The sequence below is a fragment of the Lottia gigantea genome (genome assembly GCF_000327385.1).
Source record: "Lottia gigantea unplaced genomic scaffold LOTGIsca_35, whole genome shotgun sequence".
In the NCBI taxonomy this organism is placed as follows: domain Eukaryota; kingdom Metazoa; phylum Mollusca; class Gastropoda; family Lottiidae; genus Lottia; species Lottia gigantea.
The window spans coordinates 1,671,545-1,698,627 of NW_008709190.1; the positions used below are offsets into that span (position 1 = coordinate 1,671,545).

At 35.0% G+C, this 27,083-nt stretch overlaps 4 protein-coding genes across 4 annotated transcripts; 1 reads left to right on the top strand and 3 right to left on the bottom strand.

Annotated features, from left to right (window-relative positions):
- Window positions 1–5,768: 5,768 nt before the first annotated feature.
- On the top strand, window positions 5,769–8,532 carry LOTGIDRAFT_162711 (hypothetical protein; the record flags this gene model as incomplete). The annotated part of the gene is made up of 2 exons (XM_009058708.1): window positions 5,769–7,082; window positions 7,303–8,532. 2 exons carry the CDS (start codon window positions 5,769–5,771, stop codon window positions 8,530–8,532), a joined length of 2,544 nt encoding a protein of 847 aa, XP_009056956.1.
- A 2,174-nt stretch (window positions 8,533–10,706) lies between these two features.
- On the bottom strand, window positions 10,707–14,572 carry LOTGIDRAFT_121106 (hypothetical protein; the record flags this gene model as incomplete). Its single annotated transcript, XM_009058709.1, has 6 exons — window positions 10,707–10,748; window positions 11,625–11,716; window positions 12,140–12,314; window positions 12,788–12,962; window positions 13,568–13,637; window positions 14,482–14,572. Coding segments are annotated over 6 exons (645 nt in total), but the record flags the coding sequence as incomplete, so codon positions are not given.
- A 3,066-nt stretch (window positions 14,573–17,638) lies between these two features.
- On the bottom strand, window positions 17,639–22,672 carry LOTGIDRAFT_233161 (hypothetical protein). The gene is made up of 5 exons (XM_009058710.1): window positions 22,606–22,672; window positions 19,531–19,705; window positions 19,099–19,198; window positions 18,751–18,841; window positions 17,639–18,434 (listed from the first exon to the last, which is right to left on the bottom strand). The coding sequence occupies exons 2-5, from the start codon at window positions 19,666–19,668 to the stop codon at window positions 18,269–18,271; spliced, it is 495 nt and encodes a 164-aa protein (XP_009056958.1). The 5' UTR covers window positions 19,669–19,705; window positions 22,606–22,672; the 3' UTR covers window positions 17,639–18,268.
- A 410-nt stretch (window positions 22,673–23,082) lies between these two features.
- Window positions 23,083–26,615, bottom strand: LOTGIDRAFT_233162 (hypothetical protein; the record flags this gene model as incomplete). Its single annotated transcript, XM_009058711.1, has 8 exons — window positions 23,083–23,167; window positions 23,547–23,729; window positions 24,057–24,168; window positions 24,364–24,493; window positions 24,789–24,892; window positions 25,204–25,425; window positions 25,871–26,102; window positions 26,592–26,615. 8 exons carry the CDS (start codon window positions 26,613–26,615, stop codon window positions 23,083–23,085), a joined length of 1,092 nt encoding a protein of 363 aa, XP_009056959.1.
- Between the last annotated feature and the right edge of the window lie 468 nt (window positions 26,616–27,083).

Consider the following 27,083-nt stretch of genomic DNA (forward strand, 5'->3'; position numbering starts at 1 on the left):
TCAGATATTTTTGGGTAGAGAACAGAGTCACAGCTGTAATAAGTCAAGAATATGAGCACAGAGTTAAGGCTCAGAATAAAGAATATCGACCCAGAGTTATAGCTCAGAAAAAAGAATAACAGCTCAGAGTAAATAATATGAGCCCAGAGTTATAGCTCAGAAAAAAGAATAACAGCTCAGAGTAAAGAATATGAGCCCAGAGTTATAGCTCAGAAAAAAGAATAACTGCTCAGAGTAAAGAATATGAGCCCAGAGTTATAGCTCAGAAAAAAGAATAACAGCCCAGAGTAAAGAATATTAGTCCAGAGTTATAGTTTAGAATGAAGAAATATGAGCACAGAGTTATAGCTCAGAATAAAGAAATATGAGCACAGAGTTAAAGCTCAGAGTAAAGAAATATGAGCACAGAGTTAAAGCTCATAGTAAAGAAATATGAGCACAGAGTTAAAGCTCAGAGTAAAGAATATGAGCATAGAGTTAAAGCTAAAATAAAGAATAACAGTCCAGAGTAATAGCTCAGAATAAAGAATAACAGCCCAGAGTAAAGAATAACAACCCAAAGTTATAGCTCAGAAAAAAGAATAACAGCCCAGAGTAATAGCTCAGGAGAAAGAGTGAGAATTGAGAATGTGAGCACAGAGTAATAGCTCAGAATAAGTAGGTTTTATAGAGTAATATGTCTGGAACTGTTATGTATAAGAAGTACCATTATAATGTTATGTATATAATACTATATTCTATGTCTATCTAGAATGCTAAGTTTTAGTGAATAATACCTCATCATCTATGTCTGAACCATTTCATCTTGTTTCAAATTTCAAATGGTCAAGAGGACTCTTATATATATATATTTATATTATCATTTTTTCTCAAGCATAATTTTTAACTTAGCATTTTATGATATTCGTATAAAATGTACAAAAAGGAAATCCATTTGTGATAATGTTATTCTATTTCATCTGGCTTGTGAATTTGAGTAGGAAAAACTTTTGAAAAAGTTAGTTGCCCTAAGTTATGAGCGTGGCATGATTAGCTTTGTTGGATTTTTGGGGGGGAAACTCCAATATACTAGCACATTAGGATCTTATATGGTATTCATATACAACACTGTTGGAAAAGTGTTATTATCTATGAAGGTTTAAATTGCCTCAATAGAATCCCAAATTGTATAAAATGATACCTACATTTCAAGAATAATAATAGTTCTAAAAAGAATGAAATTTAGTGTGTTGATGGTAGATGGTAGTTCTATGATTTTTGTAATTCTATTTTTGCATTTGGTGTTAAAGTAACTTTTTAATTATATTATATAAGGTTTGAATATATATTTTTGCAATTTTTTTTTAAATGTTAAAAAAGTAATTTTTTTATATTAAAATTTGATAATGATGATGGAAAGTGCTAGGTCTGATTATTGGGAAATACTAGTGTCCTTCATTAACCCAAAACTACCACATTGGATTACCATAGCATCATATATATTAGAGGTACCTATGGTCCAATTGCACCAAGCACGGCAAATCAAACATCCATACGTAAGAGCAATTGAAGTCGTGCTCATGGGAAGAATACATTCATTGAAGCTGTGCTATCAAGTCTCACAAATGAAGCTACACTTAGGTAAATTTTGAACTCCAAAATTTTGTCAACTGGCAAGGTCAAGGTCATAGGTATCTCTAAGTATCATCATTTCAATTGTTGTTAATTGTTGCTATGGAAATGGCTGCATCATGTTGATTTTCTTGTGTAAAATTTATATTTCAAGTGCAGCATTCCATTTTCTTCATGGCCTTATAACAAAAAGTTACAAAATACTAGAAAAAAAAAAATTGTTATTCATTGAAAATATCTATTTTGATTACAGATATTATGGGACCTTTTTTTTTTGCTATGTTCATACGTTTATACTGCTTGATTACTAAATATAGATTGTATAAAGTAATGTTCAGTGTTTTTGGGCTGTTAACAATGGAGACCGTATAGAATCCATTGACGGAACTTATTAAGTGTTCAATTTCTAATTATTAATCATTATAATCTTCTTATTGTTATATATTGTAGTCTAAAAAAACTAGTTTTAAATTCTCCCTACATCCCTTCTTCCCTTTCACTTGATGTATTCATGTCTTCACTCGTTTTCGTTAACCGCATGGATTGAAGGTGTTTGTTTTTTTTTTTTTTGTGAAATCCAGGAGACCTACGTAATGACTAAAATCATCCACTCGTTACCATTCACCAATAGTGGTCTTATTATTATTGTTATTCTCTTTTGAATAGATGTTCACAAAATGTCATTTATTATTTTTGATCACGAAATCCATGTTTTGTTTTATGGTTTATTACAAAATATTCATTCTGGATCACAGAATTTCAATGATATCCAACCATGGCATATATCCATCAAGTATTGTACATTATTTAAAGTAAAAACTGTTAATGCCAAAATTTCAAATATCTATAGTCTAAATTTCTTATCAGTAGAATATTTTGGCTGGATGAGTTGCATGTGCAACCAATTATGCTAATATCTTGAATATCTATGGTGTAAATTTCTATGACAGTCCATAATTTTGGCTAGATGTTGCATAGGCAACCAATTCAGCAAACATCTCCAGATATATATCTGTTATTTATGTCTATAACAGTCCATAATTTTGGCTTGAAAAGTTGCATGCTAAAATCATTTGCTTGTGTGCTGCAAATTTTTGTGATAGTATTTTGGCTGAATGGGATTTTATTTTGAAAGTAACTTGTACACAGTTGACTATGCCTTTTGGATAAGAAAAGATATTCATTATTACATTCATCAATTTATTGCCTTTATATTTTTTGTTGTTATTATATATTATGTATATTGTATAATATAGGGAATTCCCATTGTCATATGAGGAAATTATTAAGATCTGAACTTGCCAGTGTTTTTTACGCAAGTTTTTTACGTGCCTATCAAAAGGGAACAAGACCACAACCTGTTATAAAAGTTTTTATCTTTACAGTTTTGCTTTTTTATTTATTAAATATATATTTGAAATCTCTTCAATTTTGAAAGATTTCAATGTTATTTACTTCTAAAAAAAGGGTGAAATACCTTTAGAATGAAACATTTAGACAAATTTATTGTAACTATAAACTAAAATGATGTATTGCGCAATCTAAAGATATTAAAAATTGTTTTGTAAAAAAAAATCGCTTGGTTCATGCATGATGCAAAGAATTGCAACAAAACTTTGAACATGAAACATTTTTGGAATCTTAATTTGTCATTTTTGAGACCATGAGTTTGCTAAGAATCAAAAATGATATTGATATTAGAAAAGGCTTGTTAAAAGATTTGACACAGCAAATTGGATTGTTTTGAAAATGACAAATAGATTATCCAGAAATCTACCTGATATTTCTGTCTTAAACTAAAACTTTGAAACTCTGATCTTCCCTATGGCACTTTCTAGACTTTCAACTATTATTATTATTATTTTCTTAGTTTAGTTTTCTGTCTGTCTTGAGTAGGTTTCTTTAGACTTTGTATAGGACAAGTTACTATTTCTATTAACTAATACTTTGTATGTTCTTGTGTGGTATTAAATATATATATGGATGTGGGAAAAAATCTGTTTTTTCTGTCTTTTTTTCTCCTTTTTGCATTTTCTTCTACCTTTATGCTTTATTTTATTATCTCCCAACTTTTAATCTATATTACTATTTGGCTCCATTTGAGTAGAAAATTGAAAATTGCTATGTAGCCTATTTCTTATTGCTGGATTTTCTGTTAGTACAGGATAGGACATTTGAAATGAAAAAAACATTGAAAATTTGGGTAAAACATGTACAAAAGTTCAGATAGACTGCCTGTCTATCCTGTCAGTGAAAGCAATCTTGCATGCTTAAAATGCTTTACCCCCTTTTGGTTTTTCAGCCAAAGAGCCAACTATGAAAAGGGATCACACTTTCTGAAAATTTATCTGAAGATACTTTTTGACGTATGGTCTGTAATTGCATGATAACAAGGTGATGGCCAACAAAATCTAGGAGGAGGTCTAATATTGAATTATGTTCCGTTAGCAACGGTAGGATATTATAATCCAAATCTAGATATGGGTAATATTGTACCGTTGATAAAGGAACATGATAATGAGTGTATTTTAGATCTCTTCGGGGGTTACCGAAAACGTTATCTCATCGTACGATAAGATAATTGCATTTCAATCAAACTTTACGAAAAACATACATCAAGCTAATTGGGAAAATGGCCAAAGCATACTAACACGTTACGGTATTATACATGAGTCAAGAATCCATTCAAAAATGTCCACATAAACTATAAACTAAGCACGTACTAAGGATTGAACTGGATATGTCAATCACAGCAGAGCCACGCCTATGATTATAAAGCGCCCCCCTTTGAAAGCTAGAGAAGAGAAACCAATTAACATGAAATGCCCGTGCTAAAATATGTAGCCTATTTCTCCTTAATAGTCTTAAGTTTGATACAAGAAAGAAATTCAAATCTACTATATATTAAATCGAACGATCGAAACGTGGATAACTATGCATGAAAGACAGCAATTGAAAAATAATATGAAAATAACAGTGTTGTGAACTAAGACCACAGAAACCTAAAATGTTTGATTTTGAATATTTATGTTGTGTATGTAATAGTTTAGAGGTAGGTGTTATATTACTTTGTCTTCACACATTGGTCGGTTAGTCGATTTGTACAGTGTATAGCAATAACAGCTCCGATAGTCTTAGAAATACTCAGTAATAACACTATACCTTGTGATGAATTTGTGAAATTTTACATTGCATTTATTTTATTCCAACGGAATATGTATAGATATATTATAACCCTTTACATGTAAACCCGGAGATATTTACTGATATCATTTTGAGCTTTCACAAAATGTACCTTTCAATAATTATACAATTAGACAGTCTAGCTCACTGGTCGCTGGTTGAATTTACCAAGTTCCGAATTCAATGGACTTCACATGTGTAAGTTGTGTAAGAACGGTGTGTTTTCAGACATAGCTAGCCTTGTCGGTTGAAATTTAGGAACATATCGCCCCCTTATCAGAGACAGTGGCGCTCGCAGACCCAAAAGCAGGTTTTTGGGCAAAAATCTAATAATTAGGTTAGAAATTCGGGCAACCATGTGTATCATTGTTGTACAGTCCTTAGATTGGAACTTGTCGCTGTACATCAACCTGTTTCTTGTTGTTGACCTCATGGCCAGAGTAAGACCACCGGTAGACCCTACTTTGCTTTTGCGTCTACAATACAATTCGACCCATTTCATAACTAGCTGCCTTAATGTCTGATTGTCAGCAGTAATCAGCTCTCTTCAATCGACGAAGTATAAGATCGCTTCTTTAGCTCAATGATAGATACGAATTTATTTATTCTATATAGTATTGTTTCGCCAACTTTACGGATTACTGATATAGTTTCCGTAACGTTACGGAAATAACCGAATAATAATCGTCGGTGTAAAGGCATTATGACGTCATAGTGGCTTGGTATCAGTTCCTTAGCTTCGTCTTGTGAACAAGACAGTTTTCAGCAAAAGTTTGATATATTTTAAACAGTTTTTGAAGAATTCGATTATTTGGAGTGAAATCTTCAGGTAAGTTTGTTTTCTGATAAACTTCCAATGTTAAGTATTCTAAAGTATCAAACAATCAAATTCGATTTTTTCCATCGACAATGAAAATAAATGTCTATATTTGGTAATTATTTTGTATGTATACTTTTTTCTAGGTTCTACCAATATGGATTCAAATCCGCCTACCCCGAAAAGCTCACGCGTGTGTCTCTCTAAATTAGCTGACGCGTTAGCGTATGCTGATTCTGAAGCTGGGCGTGCGGCTTCATCTTCTGCACCATCACCTGATCAAGCTCCACATATTGAGTATTTACCAGAAAGAGCAGAGAAGTCTTTAAAACAACCATCGCCTCTATCTGCTGCATCTGTCGAGATATTGCCAGATCGGACATCTACTGGAATGTCATCACGACATGCGGCTTTCGGAGATCTGTCATCACGACGGGTAGCTTCTGCGGATCTGTCATCACGATGGACAGCTTCTGCAGATGTTTCATCGCGACGGGCAGCTTCTGCAGATGTTTCATCGCGACGGGCAGCTTCTGCGGATCTGTTGGGACGGACACCTGTGTTGTCAGGACAGGCAGCTTCTCTTTATCTGTCATCAAGAAGAGCAGCATCTGTAAGACGTTCACCGGCACGAGATGCAACCCTTGAAATGTCACCTCGAGGAACAACATCTCTCTACTTGTCACCAGGACGCGATGACACACTTGAAATGTCACCTTTAAGATCAACATCTTATTACCTGTCACCAAGACGAGATGCAACCTTTGACATGTCACCCGTAAGGTCAACATCTCTCCATCTGTCACCAGGACGAGATGCAACTTGTAATATGTCACCCGAAAGATCATCTCTCTACATGTCAGCAGGTCAAGATGCAACCTTTGCAAATGCAATGTCACCTGGAAGATCAACATATCTTCACCTGCCATCAGGACAAAATGCAATCCGTCATATGTCACCGGGAAGATCTTTATCGCTCTACCTGTCACCGGAACAAGATTCAACTCGCGATATGTCACCTGGAGGATCATCATCTCTCCACCTGTCAACAGGGCGAGATGCAATCCTTCATATATCATCGGGAAGATCATCATCTCTCCACATGTCATCGGGACGAGATGTTCAAGAGTCACCGGGACAAGATTCCTCGTTTTACCTGACATCAGGACAATCAGAATCCATTGACAAGACACTAAGAAGATCAACATTACTTGATTTGTCACCAGGACGAACTGCATCTCTTCATCAGTCACCTGGACAAGCAAAAACTTTTGACATTTCAAGAGTACAAACAGAGTCACCTGGCATATCACCTGGCAGATCCACATCTCTCAATCTGTCATCAGAGCGAGCTACATCCATTGAAGTATCACCAGGGAAAGCAGAATCTGAAATCTTGACCAGGCAGACAGCATTTAACAAGACTGAAGATCACGAGAGAGGTCTTTCTGTTGCTTCCTCGGCTGCCCAGGTAATTTTTTAGAAATATTTATCAGCTGTAGTTACTTAACAGAGCAAAGCTTGGACATTTTCAATAATCATTTGTATTCTTTCGTGTTTTTATAGTACATTTGATATCAAATTTAAGACATTACCAGAAAGATGTTTTGAGTCATCCCAACAGTAGGCTATTTTTTATACATCGGTACCTTGTTGACATAAATTTCACAAATATCTTATTCTCATTTCAGATACAAATGTCAGTAATACAGAGATTGGATCTGCTGACAGAGATGACCAATGCCATAGGTAGTCCAGAACCAACATCGAATGATGTCACCTTTCGAGTCCAGGCTTCTCCTGTGTCATTTGGACCCATGCCATTGCCTCCTATAGGGGGTTCTGTTCGGGAAAATAGATCTCATGCAGACATGAGGAAATCAGAAATGGAAAGACGGAAAGATGAGAAGGAAAACGATTTGCAACAAATTAAGTCCATTTTATCTTTTCAAATGAAAGCATTTGCAGAGAGAAATGTAACAGGCAACGACTTCAGAATTTTAGCCAAACTTCGAAATGAGGGCTCCTTGTCTGAAAGTACACCATTGGTCCAGAAAGACAATAATAACACTGCCCATAGTAAGATTAAGCCAAAACATGTTCTGGTACCTCCAAAAGCTTCTAAGGCACCAAGTCAACCAAAGAGGCAAGTAATAGTTCGCGAAACTAAAGCCTCTAACTTAAGAAAACAGATACAAAACGAGCAACCAGTAGTAACTAAGAAGGTGTTGCCAACAGTGAAGGCTCCGACAAACCCTCCAACAAGAGCAATTGTGTTGCCGCCAGTGAACGCTCCGACAAACCCTCCAGCGAGAGCAATTGTGTTGCCGCCAGTGAACACTCCGACAAACCCTCCAGCAAGAGCAATTGTGTTGCCGCCAGTGAACGCTCCGACAAACCCTCCAGCAAGAGCAATTGTGTTGCCGCCAGTGAACGCTCCGACAAACCCTCCAGCAAGAGCAATTGTGGTCCCTCCACAGAGGTCTTTTTCTCCTCAATACAGTTCACGAACTTCTTCTGAATCGCCTCCACTAACGCCAAAAGAAGATGAGCCACCACGTCCAGATTTTGTGCCGAGGCTTGACCTTTCTTTTGTCCTTTCACCGGAAGATTATCCGACCGGGAACCCCATTCCACCACCAGTGTTTGCCGTCCGTGAAACTAAAGCCTCAAAGCTCCGGCGTCAAAAGAAAATGGAGGAAGAAGAAAGGAAAGCCAATTCTCAAGGGAAGCGCGTGAAGTCAAGAGACGTCGCAAGTGAAGAATCACTAGTGACCGTACAGAGATCACGGACACCAACCAAAACATTCAAAGCATCTCTTGCCAAAGTATGCAAAAAGCAAGTACCAGTGGTTGTAAAAGAAACGAAAGCTTCAAAATTGCGTAAGCTCCCCGAGATAAAGAAAGCCAATAGGAAATAATCAACCTTACAAAAACAAAGTTACAAAGCAATGCAAGTTCCTAAAGTTATCAAATGGGAATATTTTTAAATATATTATGGATGAACAACGATAGCTATTGTTGTTTTATACAACCGGAAGCTGTATGGAATAAAAAAGTTTCCAATTTACTCTCAAAATTTTAAAACAAAGTGCAATAAAGAAATCACAATTTTTACACAAGGATAACTACTGGAGCAATGACGGCGAAACAAATTACATGGTTCAAGAAAATAATAAATTATTCGTAGTCTTTGGGTACAGTTCAGGGTGGAACAGAATACAGATCTACAGAAGAGCTAGGGTCATTTCTGGATTACACAAATCATTAGAATTGTATTTTGAAATATTTTCTTTGTAACAAAATGCCTATTTGAAATGGATACAAGAAAATTTAGAGAGTTGATATTTTAATCATTTAAACATGCTTGAAAAAATTTAATTTACGACCTTTTCAACAATATGCAGATAAAAGCTCGATTTTTCATCTAAATGTTATATATTGATGAGATCTCTTGTGAAAGTCGGTGAGATCTCTTACAAAGTGAAAGTTGATGAGGTCTCTATTCTTTTACAAAGTAAAAGTTGATGAGATTGGTACAAAGTGAATGTTGATGAGATTGAAAGTAAATGAGATCTCTTACAAAGTAAAAGTTAGTAATAACTGTTAGAAAATGAAAGTTGATGAGATCTCTTACAAAGTAAAAGTTAGTAATAACTGTTAGAAAATGAAAGTAAATGAGATCTCTTACAAAGTAAAAGTTGATGAGATCTCGTACAAACTGAATGTTGATAAGATCTCGTACAAAGTGAATGTTGATGGGATCTGTTAGAAAATGAAAGTAAATGAGATCTCTTACAAAGTGAAAGTTGATGAAATTGAAAGTAAATGAGATCTCTTACAAAGTGAAAGTTAGTAATATCTGTTAGAAAATGAAAGTTGATGAGAACTCTTACAAAGTGAAATTTGATGAAATTGAGAGTTGATGAGATCTCTTACAAAGTGATAGTTGATGAAATTGAAAGTTGATGAGATCTCAAGTTGATGAGATCTCGTACAAAGTGAAAGTTGATGAAATTGAAAGTTGATGAGATCTCTTACAAAGTGAAAGTTTTAGAACTTGGTCAATGAAAATTTTACTTTACTGATGATGTATGTTATCTTGTAGGGCAAGCTATCTTTAAAATAAATCATAGCTTCAATATTTCAATAGTTTATTTCTTAGAACAACAAATATATGCATAGACAGTCAATGATAAAAAAAATTGAAATGAATGAAGTTTTACTCTTCTGCACCTAATTGGACTAAAGAAGACGTGCAACACCATGCAGTGTGCAATGTGGGAAATTTAGCCAGAACAGCCGTATTAGCATACTCTTTTTCGAACTGTTGAGGAATCTGTTGTACATGTCAGCCCCTCCAGTCTGCATCACTGACAAAGGAAAACCAGGTTGAAAAATCTGAAATAATTATTTCCACCGACTGAACCCTGACCCCTCCTGTTAATGAGCAAGTGTCTAATTCACTAAGCCACAAGGCTCCCATAGTCATCAAGGCACAGTCCCACAATCTTGAGCTGTACAAGGGGATGAAACTCATTATCTACACTGCAAATCTGTATCCTAAGATCAAGCTTTTGGTGCAACATTATTTCTTCTATAAAAGTTTCCTGCTTTGCTTAAAGATGGGTTTCCTTATTTGTTTGTGTCAAATTAAGCAAACTATTTGATTAATCGGTGTTTGTATTCTTAATCATATCATTATGTTCTTATTGCATAATATTAAGAGTTTTAACCAATCATAAATGTCCATGTATGTACAGTCGGGGTAAACAAAAAAAAAGACCTTTCTTGATCGGTCACTCAATAGAATTCTGCTGGTAATTTTCTTCTAATTTAACTAATTATGAATTAATTATGGACATGTGAGACAAACTGATACTATTCCAAGTCATTAGATCACCTCTACTTTCTATTCATATAAGTATTAGCATATTCTAACAGGGAACCCATCATTTGCAGTAGTTTTACCTTGTAAATTCAATTTCATTATGAATAAATGACTTTTACAATTTCTGAAAAGCTGGAAAGACAAGCTTTGATGTTTTATCATAATTATATAAATCTACAACAGCATACTAATTGGAATAGAATTTCAAGTTACATCAAAAAATTCCAAATGTTGATGCTTCAAAACCTGAAAAAACAAAGAATTTTTTCTAAAATCTAATCTTATAATGTTCCCAAATCATTGACCATAAAAGAGTTGTAAAAAAATATGTTCTCAATTCTTGAATTTATAAATTATTTTTTTTTACAAATATTTGCTTAATCTTTTTCATTTAAATTTGAATGTACCATTTGTGCCCATACATCAGTATTATTTTTTTTATCCAATGCAATACATCCATATATAATAGAAATGATAGAATCATGATTCATCAATACATCCATATATAATAGAAATGATAGAATCATGATTCATCAATACATCCATATATAATAGAAATGATAGAATCATGATTCATCAATACATCCATATATAATAGAAATGATAGAATCATGATTCATCAATACATCCATATATAATAGAAATGATAGAATCATGATTCATCAATACATCCATATATAATAGAAATGATAGAATCATGATTCATCAATACATCCATATATGATTCATCAATACATCCATATAATTATAATAGAAATGATAGAATCATGATTCATCAATACATCCATATATAATAGAAATGATAGAATCATGATTCATCAATACATCCATATATAATAGAAATGATAAAATCATGATTCATCAATACATCCATATATAATAGAAATGATAGAATCATGATTCATCAATACATCCATATATAATAGAAATGATAGAATCATGATGCATCAATACATCCATATATAATAGAAACGATAGAATCATGATTCATCAATACATCCATATATAATAGAAACGATAGAATCATGATTCATCAATACATCCATGAAATGCTTTAGTGGAAATTATTATTAAGTTCAATATTCAAATTGGGTTCCCACAAAAAAAGAAAAGTTTTCTTACTTCATTGCCCCAGCTAGTCCAGTTAGACTGTAGATTTCTAGCAAATAGTTCCAGACATTCAGGCTTCTCTGGTAAATATGGTTTGAGAATTTCTGAGAAAAAGACCCAAAGTTATCAAATACTCTACTCCAAAAACCCCAACCCAAACTACAGGTCTTGACAGATAAATGCCTTTGATTGTCATTTAAAAGAGGCTCAGAGGCAAATTATGGCAGATGCAAATGGCCAAAACTGAATAGAAATTTATCCTTAGAAGGTTTAACATCATTCAATGGATGGTATTAATCTATTTTTTTTCTCAAGTTTGACAAAATGAGGGCATATGAAGTTTGACAAAGGGCATATGAAGTTCTGCACCTCAAAAGGTGAAAATAGCACATTTCTCTTGCCATCAGAATCATCAGAGTCTGCAGACAGGATTAGAATTTCTCAAACCATCAAGCATGTTACCACGTCAATGTTAGGAGAATGTACTTCATTATTAGTCAAATTCAATACATTAGTAATAAAACTACCTGCTAAAGAAGGTTTTTTAGAATGTAGACTGCACGGTATACTAATAATAGTCCTATGATTTGGTACCGTAGAGTATTGATTAGTAAGACTATTGTCATATCTTCCTATAAATAATGTTTCAAATGGTTTTTTATTACTATTAATATCACAGATCAGTTCACCACCTCTTGTTATCTACAATATAAATAATATAAACTTCTATTCTTGCATTAGTACAACAATGTTATACAACTCAAGGTTGTGCAGAGGTGGCACCAGCTTTCTGACACCAGGGGTTCAAACAAGGCACGGATGAACTTAATGGGAGATAACTTTCGGTTCTTAGATTCCAAATACAGAAGCTCCATGGCAAATAATGAGTTGATTTAGTACATTATGGTCAAGTTTTCAAAGTTTTAAAAAATTGAAGTAGGCGATTACAAACTAAAAATGCCCCCTCTGTTTCTCCACTGGGGCACTCTTTCAGATTTTCATGATTTACAAACTTGGTTTCAATTCAAAGTTAAAGACTTATTGCCCCTGTTAGTAAATATTGAAAATATTGCGATTAAAAAATTTTCTTAAAAATAAATCAAAATAAAAGAAATGCGAAAACATGGACAGTTTTTTTGATGATAGAGTTATCTAGTTTCAAAACAAAGCTTTACCTTCAACCAATGCCACTGTACACATTGCTGTAGTTGCCATTTTTCAACCAGGGTATTTTCAATAAATGCATGTAGTCTTGTTTTATTGGTCACCCATATTACAATTAAACAACCTGGATTGACTAGTTTAGTCACTGGTAAATCAAGTAAAGTGTCCTCCCAAAGTGTATCATAGCTGAAAAACACACATTTGCCTAAATGTTCTTACGACATGAACAATTTTATTTCAAAGGGTTAGAGAGTCACATGCAAGGGAGGCAACTCTGAACTGGCCATTGTACTTTGACATTTTGGTTCTGTGTGCCAACTCAATCCACAAACACAAAAGAGCAATGGCGGCGCCAGCCTTCTAAGACTGGGGTACAAATAGGGGGCAGATGGGGGGGGGGGGGGGGGGGGACAACTGCTGAGGCTGAATTCAAATTTTGGCTACTCTGTAGTGGTGTCATAGTCGCAAGCCTCTTATAAAGTGTCATGGAGGGTTCTCTCACAAAATTTTAGAAAAAATGGTTTGATTTTGTGCATTCTGACACATATGTTGGGAGATAAAAGGTCGACATTAAGATTTATTGAAATAAAGTGGCCCACTGACAACATAGAAACCCGACATCATCGGTAGATTACACATGTAAATGGGGGTACAATTGGGGGTGCAAACCACTTTGGACCCCCCTGTACCCCCATTGGCGCCACCATTGCAAAAGAGCATGGTTGTTAAAGGGATTGTAAAGAGGTATTTGCAGAGGATAGGTTATATTTCTTGAGAATAAGGCAAATTACCTCTTTTTTCTCTTCACTGATTTGTTTTTCCATGGTGGATCAATTACTATTAGATCATATTTGTTAGCATCTGACGAAGAAAGAAATTTTGATCATTTTCAACGCATTGGAGTTAACTGAAGCATTATTCTTGAAAAAACCTAAATCGAAATGAAAGTTAATAGAAGAAACTATATAGATTATCCAGACCACCTATGTCAATTTCTCAATGAAGTATTTGTACCCCCCTAGGCCTGTACATTTGATGGATTCAAACCCAATTTCAGCTGTTTATAGGCTTCAGACCCTATGATTTTCAGATTTCCAGTTCCCTGTCCTTATTTTTATATTGTAACTGATGCTTATCAACTAAAAAAATTGAAGTTATCCCTTTTAACCCTTTGAACACTGAGTGTAAATGAGATAAAACACCTTGACCGATGATATTTACAGTGTGATGTCAGTTGGTAACAGTGGTTTTAATAGTTGCTTGAGAATATATTGCATATATTTAGAATTATATGGCTGGTTAAGGTGGGTTTCCTTATTTTTTTAGAGTCAAATTAACCAAACTACTTGATTAATTGGTGTTTGTAATGAATTATCATGTATTCTTAATCATATCATTATGTTCTTTTTGTATCACCAATTTTTAACCAATTATAAATGCCCATTTAGGCTATATCCAGTCTGGATAAACAAAAAAAGACTTTTTGACCCTTCTTGATCGGTCACTCTTTGGAATTCTGCTGGTAATTCTCTTCTAATTGAGCTAATTATGAATTAATTATGGACACGTGAGACAAACTGGTATTTTTCCAAGTCATTAGAACACCTCAACTTTCTATTCATATAAGTATTAGCATTTTCATTTTCATAAATGAAAATAAGGGAACCCATCTTAAACCGCTAGGGTTGAAAGGTTAAATACGTACCTACAGTATGTAATTGTAATAATTGTTTCCAGTCCGAGAGTAAGAATTTACAATAAGGCGGTATAACATATTTTTCACCAAATATCTTTACTTCAGTACTGTCATCTTTTGTATATTCTGTTATTTGGTTAACTTCTACATCTTAAAATAAATATCATTGAAATAAAGTTGAAGTAGGAAACCAATTTGTTACTGTACACAAACAGTCGATTTAATATCAAATACAATATCAAAGACAACAAATGAATTATGTAGACCAAATTTTTTTAAACTTTTTCTTTCTATTACCCCTTTCAGGATCCTTGATCAATTGTATTACCGTCTTAACCCTATAAATCCTTACTATTACCCCCTTGCCCCTATAAATCCTATCTATTACCCCCTTCCCCCTCTAAATCCTACCTAATACCCCCTTTCCCGCATAAATCCTATCTATTACCCACCTTTCCCCTATAAATCCTATCTATTACCCCCTTCCCCCTATATATCCTCCCTATTACCCCCCAACAGAACTTGAGCAATGTCCAATTGCATTAAACCAACCAGCAAAATTTAGTATTTAGGCCTATCATAGCACAATGGTATACCTGTTCCAAAATCTACTATTTATTTAGTATTTAGTATTTAGGCCTATCATAGGATAAGTACAATGGTATACCTGTTCCAGAATCTACTATTTATTTAGTATTTAGGCCTATCATAGGATAAATACAATGGTATACCTGTTCCAAAATCTACTATTTATTTAGTATTTAGTATTTAGGCCTATCATAGGATAAGTACAATGGTATACCTGTTCCAGAATCTACTATTTATTTAGTATTTAGTATTTAGGCCTCTCATAGGATAAGTACAATGGTATACCTGTTCCAGAATCTACTATTTATTTAGTATTTAGTATTTAGGCCTATCATAGGATAAGTACAATGGTATACCTGTTCCAGAATCTACTATTTATTTAGTATTTAGTATTTAGGCCTATCATAGGATAAGTACAATGGTATACCTGTTCTAGAATTTACTATTTATTTAGTATTTAGTATTTAGGCCTATCATAGGATAAGTACAATGCTATACCTGTTCCAGAATCTACTATTTGTAAAGCTGTAGGATTGATGTCACTGTCTTTATGAAGTTCAACTCTACACTGCAGAGTGTCACCAGGCCCTTTCAGAGTATCAGCTAGAAATCGTGCTCTACTATTATTATCTTTAAGTAAATCTTTAGTAAAATAATCCAATTCTTGAGCTTTTTCTAACAATTCTTCAAAAGCCTTAGAAATCATTTTGATTTTCTGAAATAGTACAGTGTAATAAATAATGATGGAAGTTCCTTAAATAAAGAAAATTGAATTCATTTTCGCAACAATTGTGTGTGAGGGTTCTCATCTTGGTCGACCATCTTAAAGGAACAGGTAGGCTATTTTTTTTTCACCAATCATACTTTAGTTTCAGAAACAGGAATTTGTTTTAGCTTGGTCAATCAGTTATAGTGTTCAAAGCTCATTGTGGAAATTTGAGCCTTCAAATCCACATGTGTTCAGAAATATCCGCGATTGAATGTTATAATGACGACTCATAAATTTAAGATACACTGCCTATATAGAAATGACATATTATGTAGGAACAGTGAGTAAAATTCCTTGTTTGAAGTATTTTTAAAGGAATTATGCGATTTTCATACATTTCTAGTACTTCTAAAGACTATTTACATGTACTCAACATTACAATCAACCTCCAAAAATAACGCCTCTGTCCCTTAAACTCATTATTCCATGCACCAGGACTTGTGCAGATCAATGCTAGGAGTATATTTAACCCATAGCAATATTAGTTTACCTCAGAACAAGCGCCATCCTCTTCAATATCTACTTTCTTCTTTTTTCTCTACAACATGAATAGAAATTAGCTGTATCATTTCAAGATATTTGTTTAATGGTAGAAGAAAAAGAAAAAAAAAGATAAGAAATTCTGTCTAAAAGCTAATAATGTATTACATGTAGGCCTATATTAAAATTCAAAGTAGCCTGATTGTTCATTTTTGGATTAAGATTAAGAATCGGCCCGGATTAGATCTTGGCCTAATTCTAGAAATATGTAATCTTATTTGCAGTTTTTTTGTCATCAAGCTTACATACCTTTCTGGATACAGTGGCACTGTTAAGTTCATTCATAGAGCTGTAATTTTTCTGTAACTTTTCAAACTGGCTTTCCATCATAAAAGGGCTGTTTATATTGAATAAATCTGGTTTGATATTAAAAGTGGCTTCAGTTTGGACTGTATTGTTTTTTCTGACACCAGCTGATGTCAAATGACAATCTTTATACCATTTATTGATAAATATTTCATCATCTATCAACCATCCAGCATCAGTTTCACTGATAATAGACATCCTACTTCTCTTATAGAAGGAGAGGAGGTATATATTTGGCCCCTTGAATGTTTACTCTCGGCCTTAGTTTTTATTGTCCTGTACTCTGCTGTCACTGCTTAATTTACTTTTCAATAGTTTACTTGTTGAGCTCGTACGCTTATTTTAACAAAGCTATCTCCACATTATTTCGGTTTATTTCACAAGTTCGGGTGAATCTAGGTAAGTAGTCATACCACACGTAATAAATCGGCGAACAACAAAACGGTACATAGACTTTGTCGTAATACTTCCCCTTATATGTCGGCATTTATATAGAATACATATTGCATCATGTTGGGTTATTAATTACATTTATACAGCAAGAAAAAATAGTTTCTTGCAGTTTTCTTAGTTGAGCTCAAGGTCCAAGGGAAACAACTGCACTGCTTAGAAATTGGCAGTACCACAAATATTTCTTCTTTATAATTAAGGGAAGCAACACCACAAACTAGACTACAAATAATTCTTTCTTCTCAGATACAGTCAATGGGAGCTAACTCTCTATTAATTGAACTGCAGAAGACCACAATATTTCTACTGGTTGTATCAGAAGAAACCAAACATTTCGTATTTTTACATTTGTCAGGTCATTTCCGACTTTGTGAAGATTTCTGTAACATTTAAGAATATTAGCAGAGAATATGTGTTGGAAAACTTCAACTGATGGCTTCCGACAAATGTCACTCTTACGCCCGAATTTTTCAATCTTAGCTTTCTTTGCTTATGGGGGACCAAATGATAAGAAAATATTTAAATAGTTTATTCCAATGACGGATATCAATTAGAAAGTACTTCACGGTAAAAACTTAACAAATATAATAATACTTAAATATGATCAAATATACAACAATGAATTCGAATTTGATTAAAGGAAATTTAAGACGGTTTGTAGTCACTAACCTCAAATCATGTTACCTGTATGCGATTTTTTAGACTGTTACGTGAGAAAAAAAAACGCGATTAATGTTCTCAAAAAGGAATTTGATTGTTATTTTCCTTAATTTGAAAATCCTTGCACCCATAGATTACATTTACTTATGTACAGACTGATGACGATCAGCTTTTTTGGATGGGTTGGTTTAGAATATGTGTGCTTCAATCTAGTGGCACGATTGGCACGACGTCCATTTCAGATCTGAAAACGACTTAAAGTGAATCCAGATGTTTCCCTGCAAGGCTAGTAACCTGATTATGTTAAATATATATCCGAAAATAACTCTATGCGGTTATCCAAGTTCACCAAAATCAAACCGTTGCCAAAAAAAGGAAAAATTGATTGGAGGTAACGATTGTCTATTGGATCCTATGCGGACGTCTGATCAATGAAAATTGATATCTATGAGCGCGAGGATTGAATTTTATACAACAGCATATCTATTCATAATATATAGCAAACAGAATACCAGTAGCAAATAATGACCGGCTTTCATATGAAAATGATGCATAGTTATCTCGATCAGCGTCCCATAAAAATCGGCTGCTAACCTGTATACTTTGATCCTTTTTCTCTCCTATTGTCACCTGAGAAATAATTTTATATCTGAAATAAAAAATAAAATGAAAATCAATCCAAATTGCGCCGATGCGCTGCCGCATTATAATTCTCAACCCCAACAGTCGTCTTCTTCCTAGGTTAGTCTGACCCCTATTTGTACCCCCAGTCTCGGGAGGCTAGTGACGCCAATGCACACTGCAAAAGATGTCTTGATTGAACTGTTGTTTCAAAAGTTGGGCCCGATCCCTCATAATTGTACTTAAAAAAGAGAGAGCTGACGGATAAAAATTTTGACGAAGATATCGTAAAGTTTTTTGGCGATACAGTCTGGCAAAAATAAACTTTAACAGAACATAACTACCTTTTAAAGTCAAGTTCCTTTACATGTGTTTTTATTTCGTCAGCGGTAGTTTTTGCCAGAACGGAACATTCAACTGGGTCATATTTTACTCCTGAAAAGTCAAAAGAAGTTAAAAGCAGTTATCCAAGATAGCTCTGATATCGGTAATATATAAGTAAATGATTTCAAAAAGCAGAACGAGCTTAAAACGTAAACATTTTAAAATAGTCTGACGTTAAAAAAAATTCATAGCAAGATTTTTAAGTTAACAATTTCTGATAATTTAAAGGAAACATTTATTTAAATTTTGGTGTAGAGTTTTCATAAATTTGACCAAAATTTTACTTATTAAAGTTAGTATACCGGTACCTTCTAAACGTTTAGATAAAACTCTTTCAATGATGGGCATTACTTTATCAGGCCGGAATTTCTCGGGTGGTTCCATTCTGAATGTGTTCTCATAATAAACCTACAAAAGTTGATTAGGTTAGACATAGTGCGAATTCATATATATGTCAAAAACTCAACCCAGGGTATGGTAATAGTACAACTCTATGCACTCTAAGTTCATGACTGAAACAAGCAATTTTCGAAGCAAAATAACTAACCCATACTTGATGTCATTTGGAATGTTTTATGGACTAGTGGTCCAGATTTTATTTAATGGGGATTATACCACTATGCAAGAGCCCAAGAGCTTGTGGTGGTTTTTGAACGCTCATCCATTCGGTAGCAAAATAATAACACCCCAAAAAGGCACTCTAGAATTCTATAACAAGGAAAATAACTTTTACATTATACCTTTTTAGGTGGGCGGAAATCGTCTGAGTGAGGCTCATAAGCAAATGACATTACACTGGAGCCACATGGCTGTGCCACTTTCTTGACCAAATCAAATACACTGGAAACCTTAGCACCCAGTTCTCTACGTTCAGCCATTGTAGGTTCGTAGGAATGATCAATCCAATCAAACGGACTGAAATAAAATCATATCATCGTAAAGGGAATATGAAGAAAAATTGAACGGTGTGAATACCATTTAGATGGTTGACACGCCTGTTTCCATACGGCATATTCTGTTTTAGTCGTACATCGTTCTGAAAGGTCTAGAAAAAAAACCCCTCAAAACCAAAAAAAAAAAAAAAAAAGCTTATTTGGTTGATAAAGACTAAAGCCTTGGTTTATTCTCAAACCCCATACACTAGCCACTGTAAACCGGTTCTTGGAACCCATCGTTACGATTCGAAATTATATTGAGATGCCAGACCTAAACGAATTTAGAAACCAAGAACACACATGGTTTCAAGTGTTTAACTAAATTGTATGCAACAATCTGATTTTTCTGTAAGTTACCTTACTCGCGATCCATTATGGAATAGCGAGAACTGGTCCCATCTGCCGAGGACAGTCATGATGGTACAGCGAGCACTGATGCCATCTGCTGAAGATAGTCAGGGTGGTACAGCGAACACTGATCTCATCTGCTGAGGACAGTCAAGATAGTACAACGAGCACTGATCTCATCTGCTTAGGACAGTCAAGATAGTACAGCGAGCACTGATCTCATCTGCTGAGGACAGTCAAGATGGTACAGCGAACACTGATCTCATCTGCTGAGGACAGTCAAGATGGTACAGCGAACACTGATCTCATCTGCTGAGGACAGTCAAGATAGTACAGCGAGTACTGATCTTATCTGCTTAGGACTGTCAAGATAGTACAGCGAGTACTGATCTTATCTGCCTAGGACTGTCAGGATGGTACAGCGAGCACTGATCTCATCTGCTGAGGATAGTCAAGATGGTACAGCGAGCACCGATCTCATCTGTCGAGGACTGTCATGATGGTACAAGTGATAATATCTGCCAGATATGATGGTATAGCGACAGTTTATTTTTTTCAACAGAATTTAATATATTCTTACCTTCGATACATCTTGGTAGTTAGTTAAAGTTACTACTAGTTCAAAAAATACTGTCCTGGCTTTAGATAGGAAATATGGTCCAGAGATCAAAAGATCTCAACAAAATCAAATCAAGAAGTCAGCAGGACCAGACAACAGGAATTTATAAAGAGCAGTAATTGGTTAAGTTATTTAAAGCATGTACCAATAGTACATGTTGGCCTACATGGATCGGGGTCATGATAATAAGAGTCCAGGTGTTTAGCCATGATTAAATCATAGTTCCTCTAATTAAACCATAAAATATTGACAATTTGAGAAAGCGGCATATCGATTTCCCGCCATTTCTACTATTAATAAATTATTATCTTTAGACTTGAAGAGTTCTGTGGTTAGGCACCTTTTTAAAAACTAAATATCAAATGATCACCTTCAATGATAATTTTTGTAAACGGCTGGAGGAAGCTGCGTCTTAGTTTCTCTCCAGTGAAAAGTGTGGCCTACTTATACATGTACTTACTTTGCTAGACAATTAATACTTACCTTGCTATTCAATTAATACTTACTTTGCTCTTCAATTATTACCGATACTTTCCAATTGGATATTATATACCTATACGTACTACATAAATGACTATGCCTACCTGAAGGATGTCTCGCGAACATACAATTTTACGGAAATAAAATCAAGATCCTTAGATGATTTCTTAAGGCGAGTAATCCTATACAACCTTTTATCAGTAGAGAGGATGTGACACTTCTAAAGATTAGATCATGTAAAGCTTCGAGTAAGTTGAGTATGGTCTTGAGGGACCACAAACTGGCTTCTAGGTTTTGTTCCGGGGTTCACCACAAAGGCAAGTAACATGCATTATTTAAATGAAATTAATTCCACGCTCACATACGATCATTTGACTGTTCTGTTACTTGTTTCTAATAAATCTTTTATTTGAAAACTTTAAAGTTAAAAAAGACCTTTACAAGCGTTTTTTTGAGTCACATGTTTAGCATGCTTCCAATTGCAATCAAAGCCCATGAAAAGAGCTGGGATCTTCAAATTAATTATTGCAATGATTAAAAGTTAATTTGAAACTTTTACTTTTGTGGCATTGCTGCAAACTGTTTTCTTGTATATTGTGAAATTTCAAGATGAAAAATGAGTCTAAGCTAGTAATTCAAAACGAATTGTAGAGTTATGGAACTTATAATCAAAGTACCATTTTTGTTTACCGGTGCGTAAAATTTATATTTGGAATGTTTCAGCTGTAAATGTATGTCTTCACATGCCAAATGTTCAATGTTTAAGCTTATATAAGAGTAAGTGGTTTTAAACCACGATAATTCTATACATCACATATATGTAACTGTTACCTCCCTTGTTACGCTTAGCCCAGATAAAAGTATCACGTTTTCTAATAAAGTTATAGGCATATGCCTACTGAGTATAAAAACTGATTAAAAAGCTTCCACTCCAGGGATGTTCTTGCACTGTTGTACGTACCGTACTGTTTTATTTTGTTAAGGCATATTTTCTTCTCCAGAAAGGTGTGTTGTAATTTGTGCCAAACAAGATTTACGCCTTACAAAACGTGTAAAAATTGTGCAATCGAAGTTTTGACATTTTCAGTTGTGTAGGTAGACTACATTCAGTACATTGCTCATGTCGAGTGTTGTAAGTGAACAACTGATTAAGCCTACATAGTACATTCACCCCTACCTACACCCCACAGACTGCAGGTTTACCTTGTTCTACCCGTACTTTCTCACAGTGATATGTATTACTAACAACTGATAGAGAAAGGAAATTTGATGGTCCCTCTCTCTCACTCTCAGTCTCTGGCTTCTCTAGCCTAGGCCTAGTCACCTAGTGACTACAGACAAACTAGATGTGCTAACTACTTACCACGTCGCCGTTGTAGCAGAATTAGTATCTAGACGCCAAGAGCTAACGCCAAAATAAAACACAAACTTACTAATTTCAGGCTAATGGAATTTTTCTAAGCTCAGATGGTAAAATTAAATTTTGACGACTTCAAATTTGTAAACAAAGAAGCGCCACCGTAGGACGTCAACTAGAGTTATGTCCCCTCTCTTAATTCCCATAAGAGTTACTTCCCCTCGATTAATATTTGTAATCCATAAATCCTGTGCGATTTTTTCAAGTCTAATAACGCTTATAAAATGCGTTGCCACTTTCCAGTTTTTAATATATCTTTTTTTTTGCAGAAAAAGAAGATTTCATGTGGGCCAAGGGAAATTTAGATTCGCCAGTGACATGAGCATGAGGAAGCTATGGCAGTGAGTATGGAAGGGTAAGATGCCTCTAAACTAGATTCTATCCTCACAGTCTCACGTTCCCTCCTGATGAGATATCATCTTTATGGTCTATGGCATTTCAGTTCAATTGAAATGAACTAAAAAAAGGGTCTGATAAAACAAGGCATATTATGTTAACATCTGTATTTAGCAGACGATTTGACAGTTTTAACTTCAGTGCCATGTTTTAATTCTTTATCTTGTAAACAGAAGGTATACCTGTAAATATATAACCAATAGAGATAAACCTATAGACTATCATGTAACCTTCCCTGTCCTGCCCTGTCCTATCAGGGGGAGTGGGGAGGGGCAATTCTTGCTACGTGTCGCCATTTCAAAAATATCTTATTTGCGCAGTGACTCTTATGGAATGATAAGGTGAATCGCAGATAACGTTATGTAAAAATCTCAGTCTGACTCCCTTGAAAAAATCATCTTATACAACAACTGTCGATACCGGTACTATTACACTGCTATCCTGTCCAGTATATCGGTGACAATGTGACGTCGACCTAGGCCTAGGCATACGACGCACATTTTCTGCGAGATGAATATATGCATTAACGCTTGCTACTTCATTTTGTATGAAATCACTTACTGGGAGCCATTTTCACCGGAAACAACATCGACTTTTTCAACAGCATAAGATTCTTCTCCCTTAGAGAACCAGAAACCAGACAATTTGTTATATTTAATAGTTACTTCTTCAACATCACCAACTTCAGCGGGTGAAACTACAACATGTGAAAAGATAGCCTGCCCTTTCAACGTTTCGTCTTTCCTGTAACAAAATGTCGATTAATGACAAATTACACTACGTTTGGAAGGCCTACGGGCTTATAGTTCTTTATTTTCTTCACGAGAGGTATATATCCTGCTTTCAGAGAGCGGAAAAGGTAGTTGACGAAGAAAAAGTCTTTCAAGAGTGCCCAAAAGGTCCGATAATTAGTCCATAAACCGAAATCTTCGGAATAACGACAATGAAATGCAATATATGATGCCAAATACTACGGAAATAACTCGTGGAGCGACCGTGCTCTTTTTTGTGTTAATTCCTACATTCTGCATCAGCTACAGGTGAACGAAAGTAAAATTTTCATATAATTACTTTGTTACAGGAACAAAACCACTATCACCCCATTTTCCCTTCAGTCTTAAAGAAATCAAGCCCTTGGTTTCTGGAGTTTTGGCACCAACAATTGTCACTCCATAATGGTAACCTGAAACGTATAATTTACAGCATCGATGACAATTTTGTTGAGGTTTTCCACTGAAGCCGGTAAAAAAGGGTGCACTGAATCCGATGGGTAGTTTCTTGCAACCGAAGGAAATCTGCCATGACTTTTCCATACCATCCAATCTGCCAAATACGCCCATGCGACCCGTTTCGTCGACTGTAAATAACAGATACGTACCACAGAAAGGAAGTTTAGAGCCTGTATTAAGATACATCTTGCCTCTAGCATGATACTGGTCTGAATAATAACCTAGTACAGAACACCCTGTCCTACCACATGATAAACATCTACCAGATTGAAAGTTAGCCTGTTCAGATGAGAAATTTCACAACTATAGCCTTCACTAACTCAATTTACCAGTTTGACCTATTACTAGGTTCCATACGCTCACAGAAAATCACAGGTAAATTAATAAGTTCAGATGGATAATTGATACCTTATCAAAATTGAACTCCGTCGCCAAAGTTAAGCGGACCAATAGTCACCCCAAATTGAAATGATGTTATTCCTCATCCTTTTCTGAAGCAGAAGCTTTCACAATATCAGCGATTCGGGCTGTTTTGGAGGGGATATTATAATTTGGCAGTGTGGCGTATACTTACATAAGTATCACATGGGTAGGATGTAAAGGGGCACTGTGAGTTGATTGATTCAATGAATACATTATGTGATCTACCATGACTACATGAAACAGCGGCCTTAAGATCTGGAATACATATTGTGCCATGCACTGAAGATAGCAGAGAAAAAGTTACTGCCACGAGGCTTTTTGTGGTAAAGCCTTCCAAATCATTGACAGCGCTCAGAGAGTGTTTTCTTATTGCGTATTGCTTCAACCAAAAAGGCAGAATTCTTTTCACTTAGAACTCTGTGACAATTATGGCTGCTTGATACCAAACAGTTGTCGAAGAACGCGAGAAAGTGGCCTTTTAGATACTGCTGAGTTTCTGACCAATCAATGAAATTTCTTGCAGCGATCCACATCGAGCGCTGATTTAAGACAAAGAATCTATATACCCCCTCCATTCAAGATAGCTGATAATCCATCATGGCAGCCAGGTTGTGTTTTACCACCATTTAAATAGAAATCCACATGGCCTGACGAGTTGAACATTCCAGCACCACCTTCTGCTAGAGACTTGGCATTAGAGTGTATAATGTCCACAAACAGAGCGTCGCCTTTGTCTAATACCACTATAGGCGGGGACATAATAAAGTCTGGTCCAGCAGGATCTAATCCTAGAAGACAAAATTAATCATTTGAGAGACATTCAGACAACAGATAATTGGGTCTGGTGTAGTTTACAATGTGAGGCATACAGAATACATAGAACTGATATTTTGCAACGTGTGCCCTTTTACCTCCATAGCCACTGAGTCATTATACCATGTCAGGGCAGAAAATCAAATACACCGAGCGTAGAAATGCAGCATATTTTTGGGCGAGGGGTTTGGGGGCCGCCTAATCTCAGACCTACATAATGCTCAATCCTCGATTCTAGATTATCTATTTTTCCTAGTTAAGAAATTCAATTTAATGCCATTGGAATCCAGATACCCGAGAAATATATCACTAAGCGGATATCAAATTTATATTTTTAATTTTCTATAACCAAAATTTTTTACTTTTTTTTTATTTTTTGAACCAATTCGGCATTAGAGACATGTATGTAGCAGTTCTTACCTGTAATTCTTTTGAGCTTTCCTTTCAGTAGATATCCACATAAACCACAAGTGTGTGCCCCTAAGCTATGGCCTATTAAATGTATCTGATCCATTCTTCCTCCCAATTTAACCAATTCTAAAATAAGTCTGTTTGTTTGTGTTGCTACAAGTCTTGTATTAGATACAGCCTGTGGGTAATCAGGAAATTTGGCTCCATTTCCCCATCCAACAATAATCACATTGAAATCTTCCTGAAAAATACAGAGAAATCTTCTTTAAATAACCCAGGTAGAAGGTTAATTAAAGATAGATAATCTACACATAGATTAAGCGTAGCTGGATCTAAAAGTTTCCCTTAAAGTGCGAGTATGTAGCGATATACTTAGTATATTTTACAATATCTTAATTTTGATCTAAAATAGAATTCAAACTTATTGTTATGGAGGACAAATTTGAAATCTGACTGTTAAAAAACAAGTGATAACTAAATGAGGTACATAAATCAAGGATTTCGCCCCTCTCTCAAACACACCAAAATTCACTTCACAATCTATAAATATGCACATTGATATATTATTTTCCACGTGGAAACAGGAACTAGACCTTATCGATCTTTATTCTTGCAATGCAAACTGAAAGTATCATCGGGTAAAAGTGAAGGTAACCATATTATAAGGTTATTCATTAGGAAGGTTACAATTTCGTGGCTGCTCATTAGTGGGTGGCCATCTTGCACTTACCGCCTTCAAAAATTCATCCTTCATTCTGTGCAGCCACTCGCTATTCATATTATTTGAAAATCCATGAATGATGATCTTAGTCTCCTTGCTATGATCAAAATTAGAATGCTGAATGGTGGAGGAATCACTATAGTTTAAGTATTGACCTTCGTCATGAAGTTGATTTTGACGTGTGTACAGTCTACAAAAATAGAAGCAACAATCATATTTGAAGAGTAACCGCTGAGTTTCACAAAGAATCTTTTTATCTTGTCATGCAATCATTTTAAGCTTGGTCGACTGAATAAGACTCGCCAGACTTTTGCATGCTGGTCGATTTAGGGTCCCTAATATTCCTTTTTCGTTATTAAGTAAATGACGAATAAAGATAGAACTAAGTCGTTTTACCTAAAAGTCGTATTGATGAGATCTGGACTAACAGGTAGGTCAAGAAAAGCGTTGTTGAACGGTGCAAAGTTATCAAAACATCCCAAATCACCGTAGCACACACTT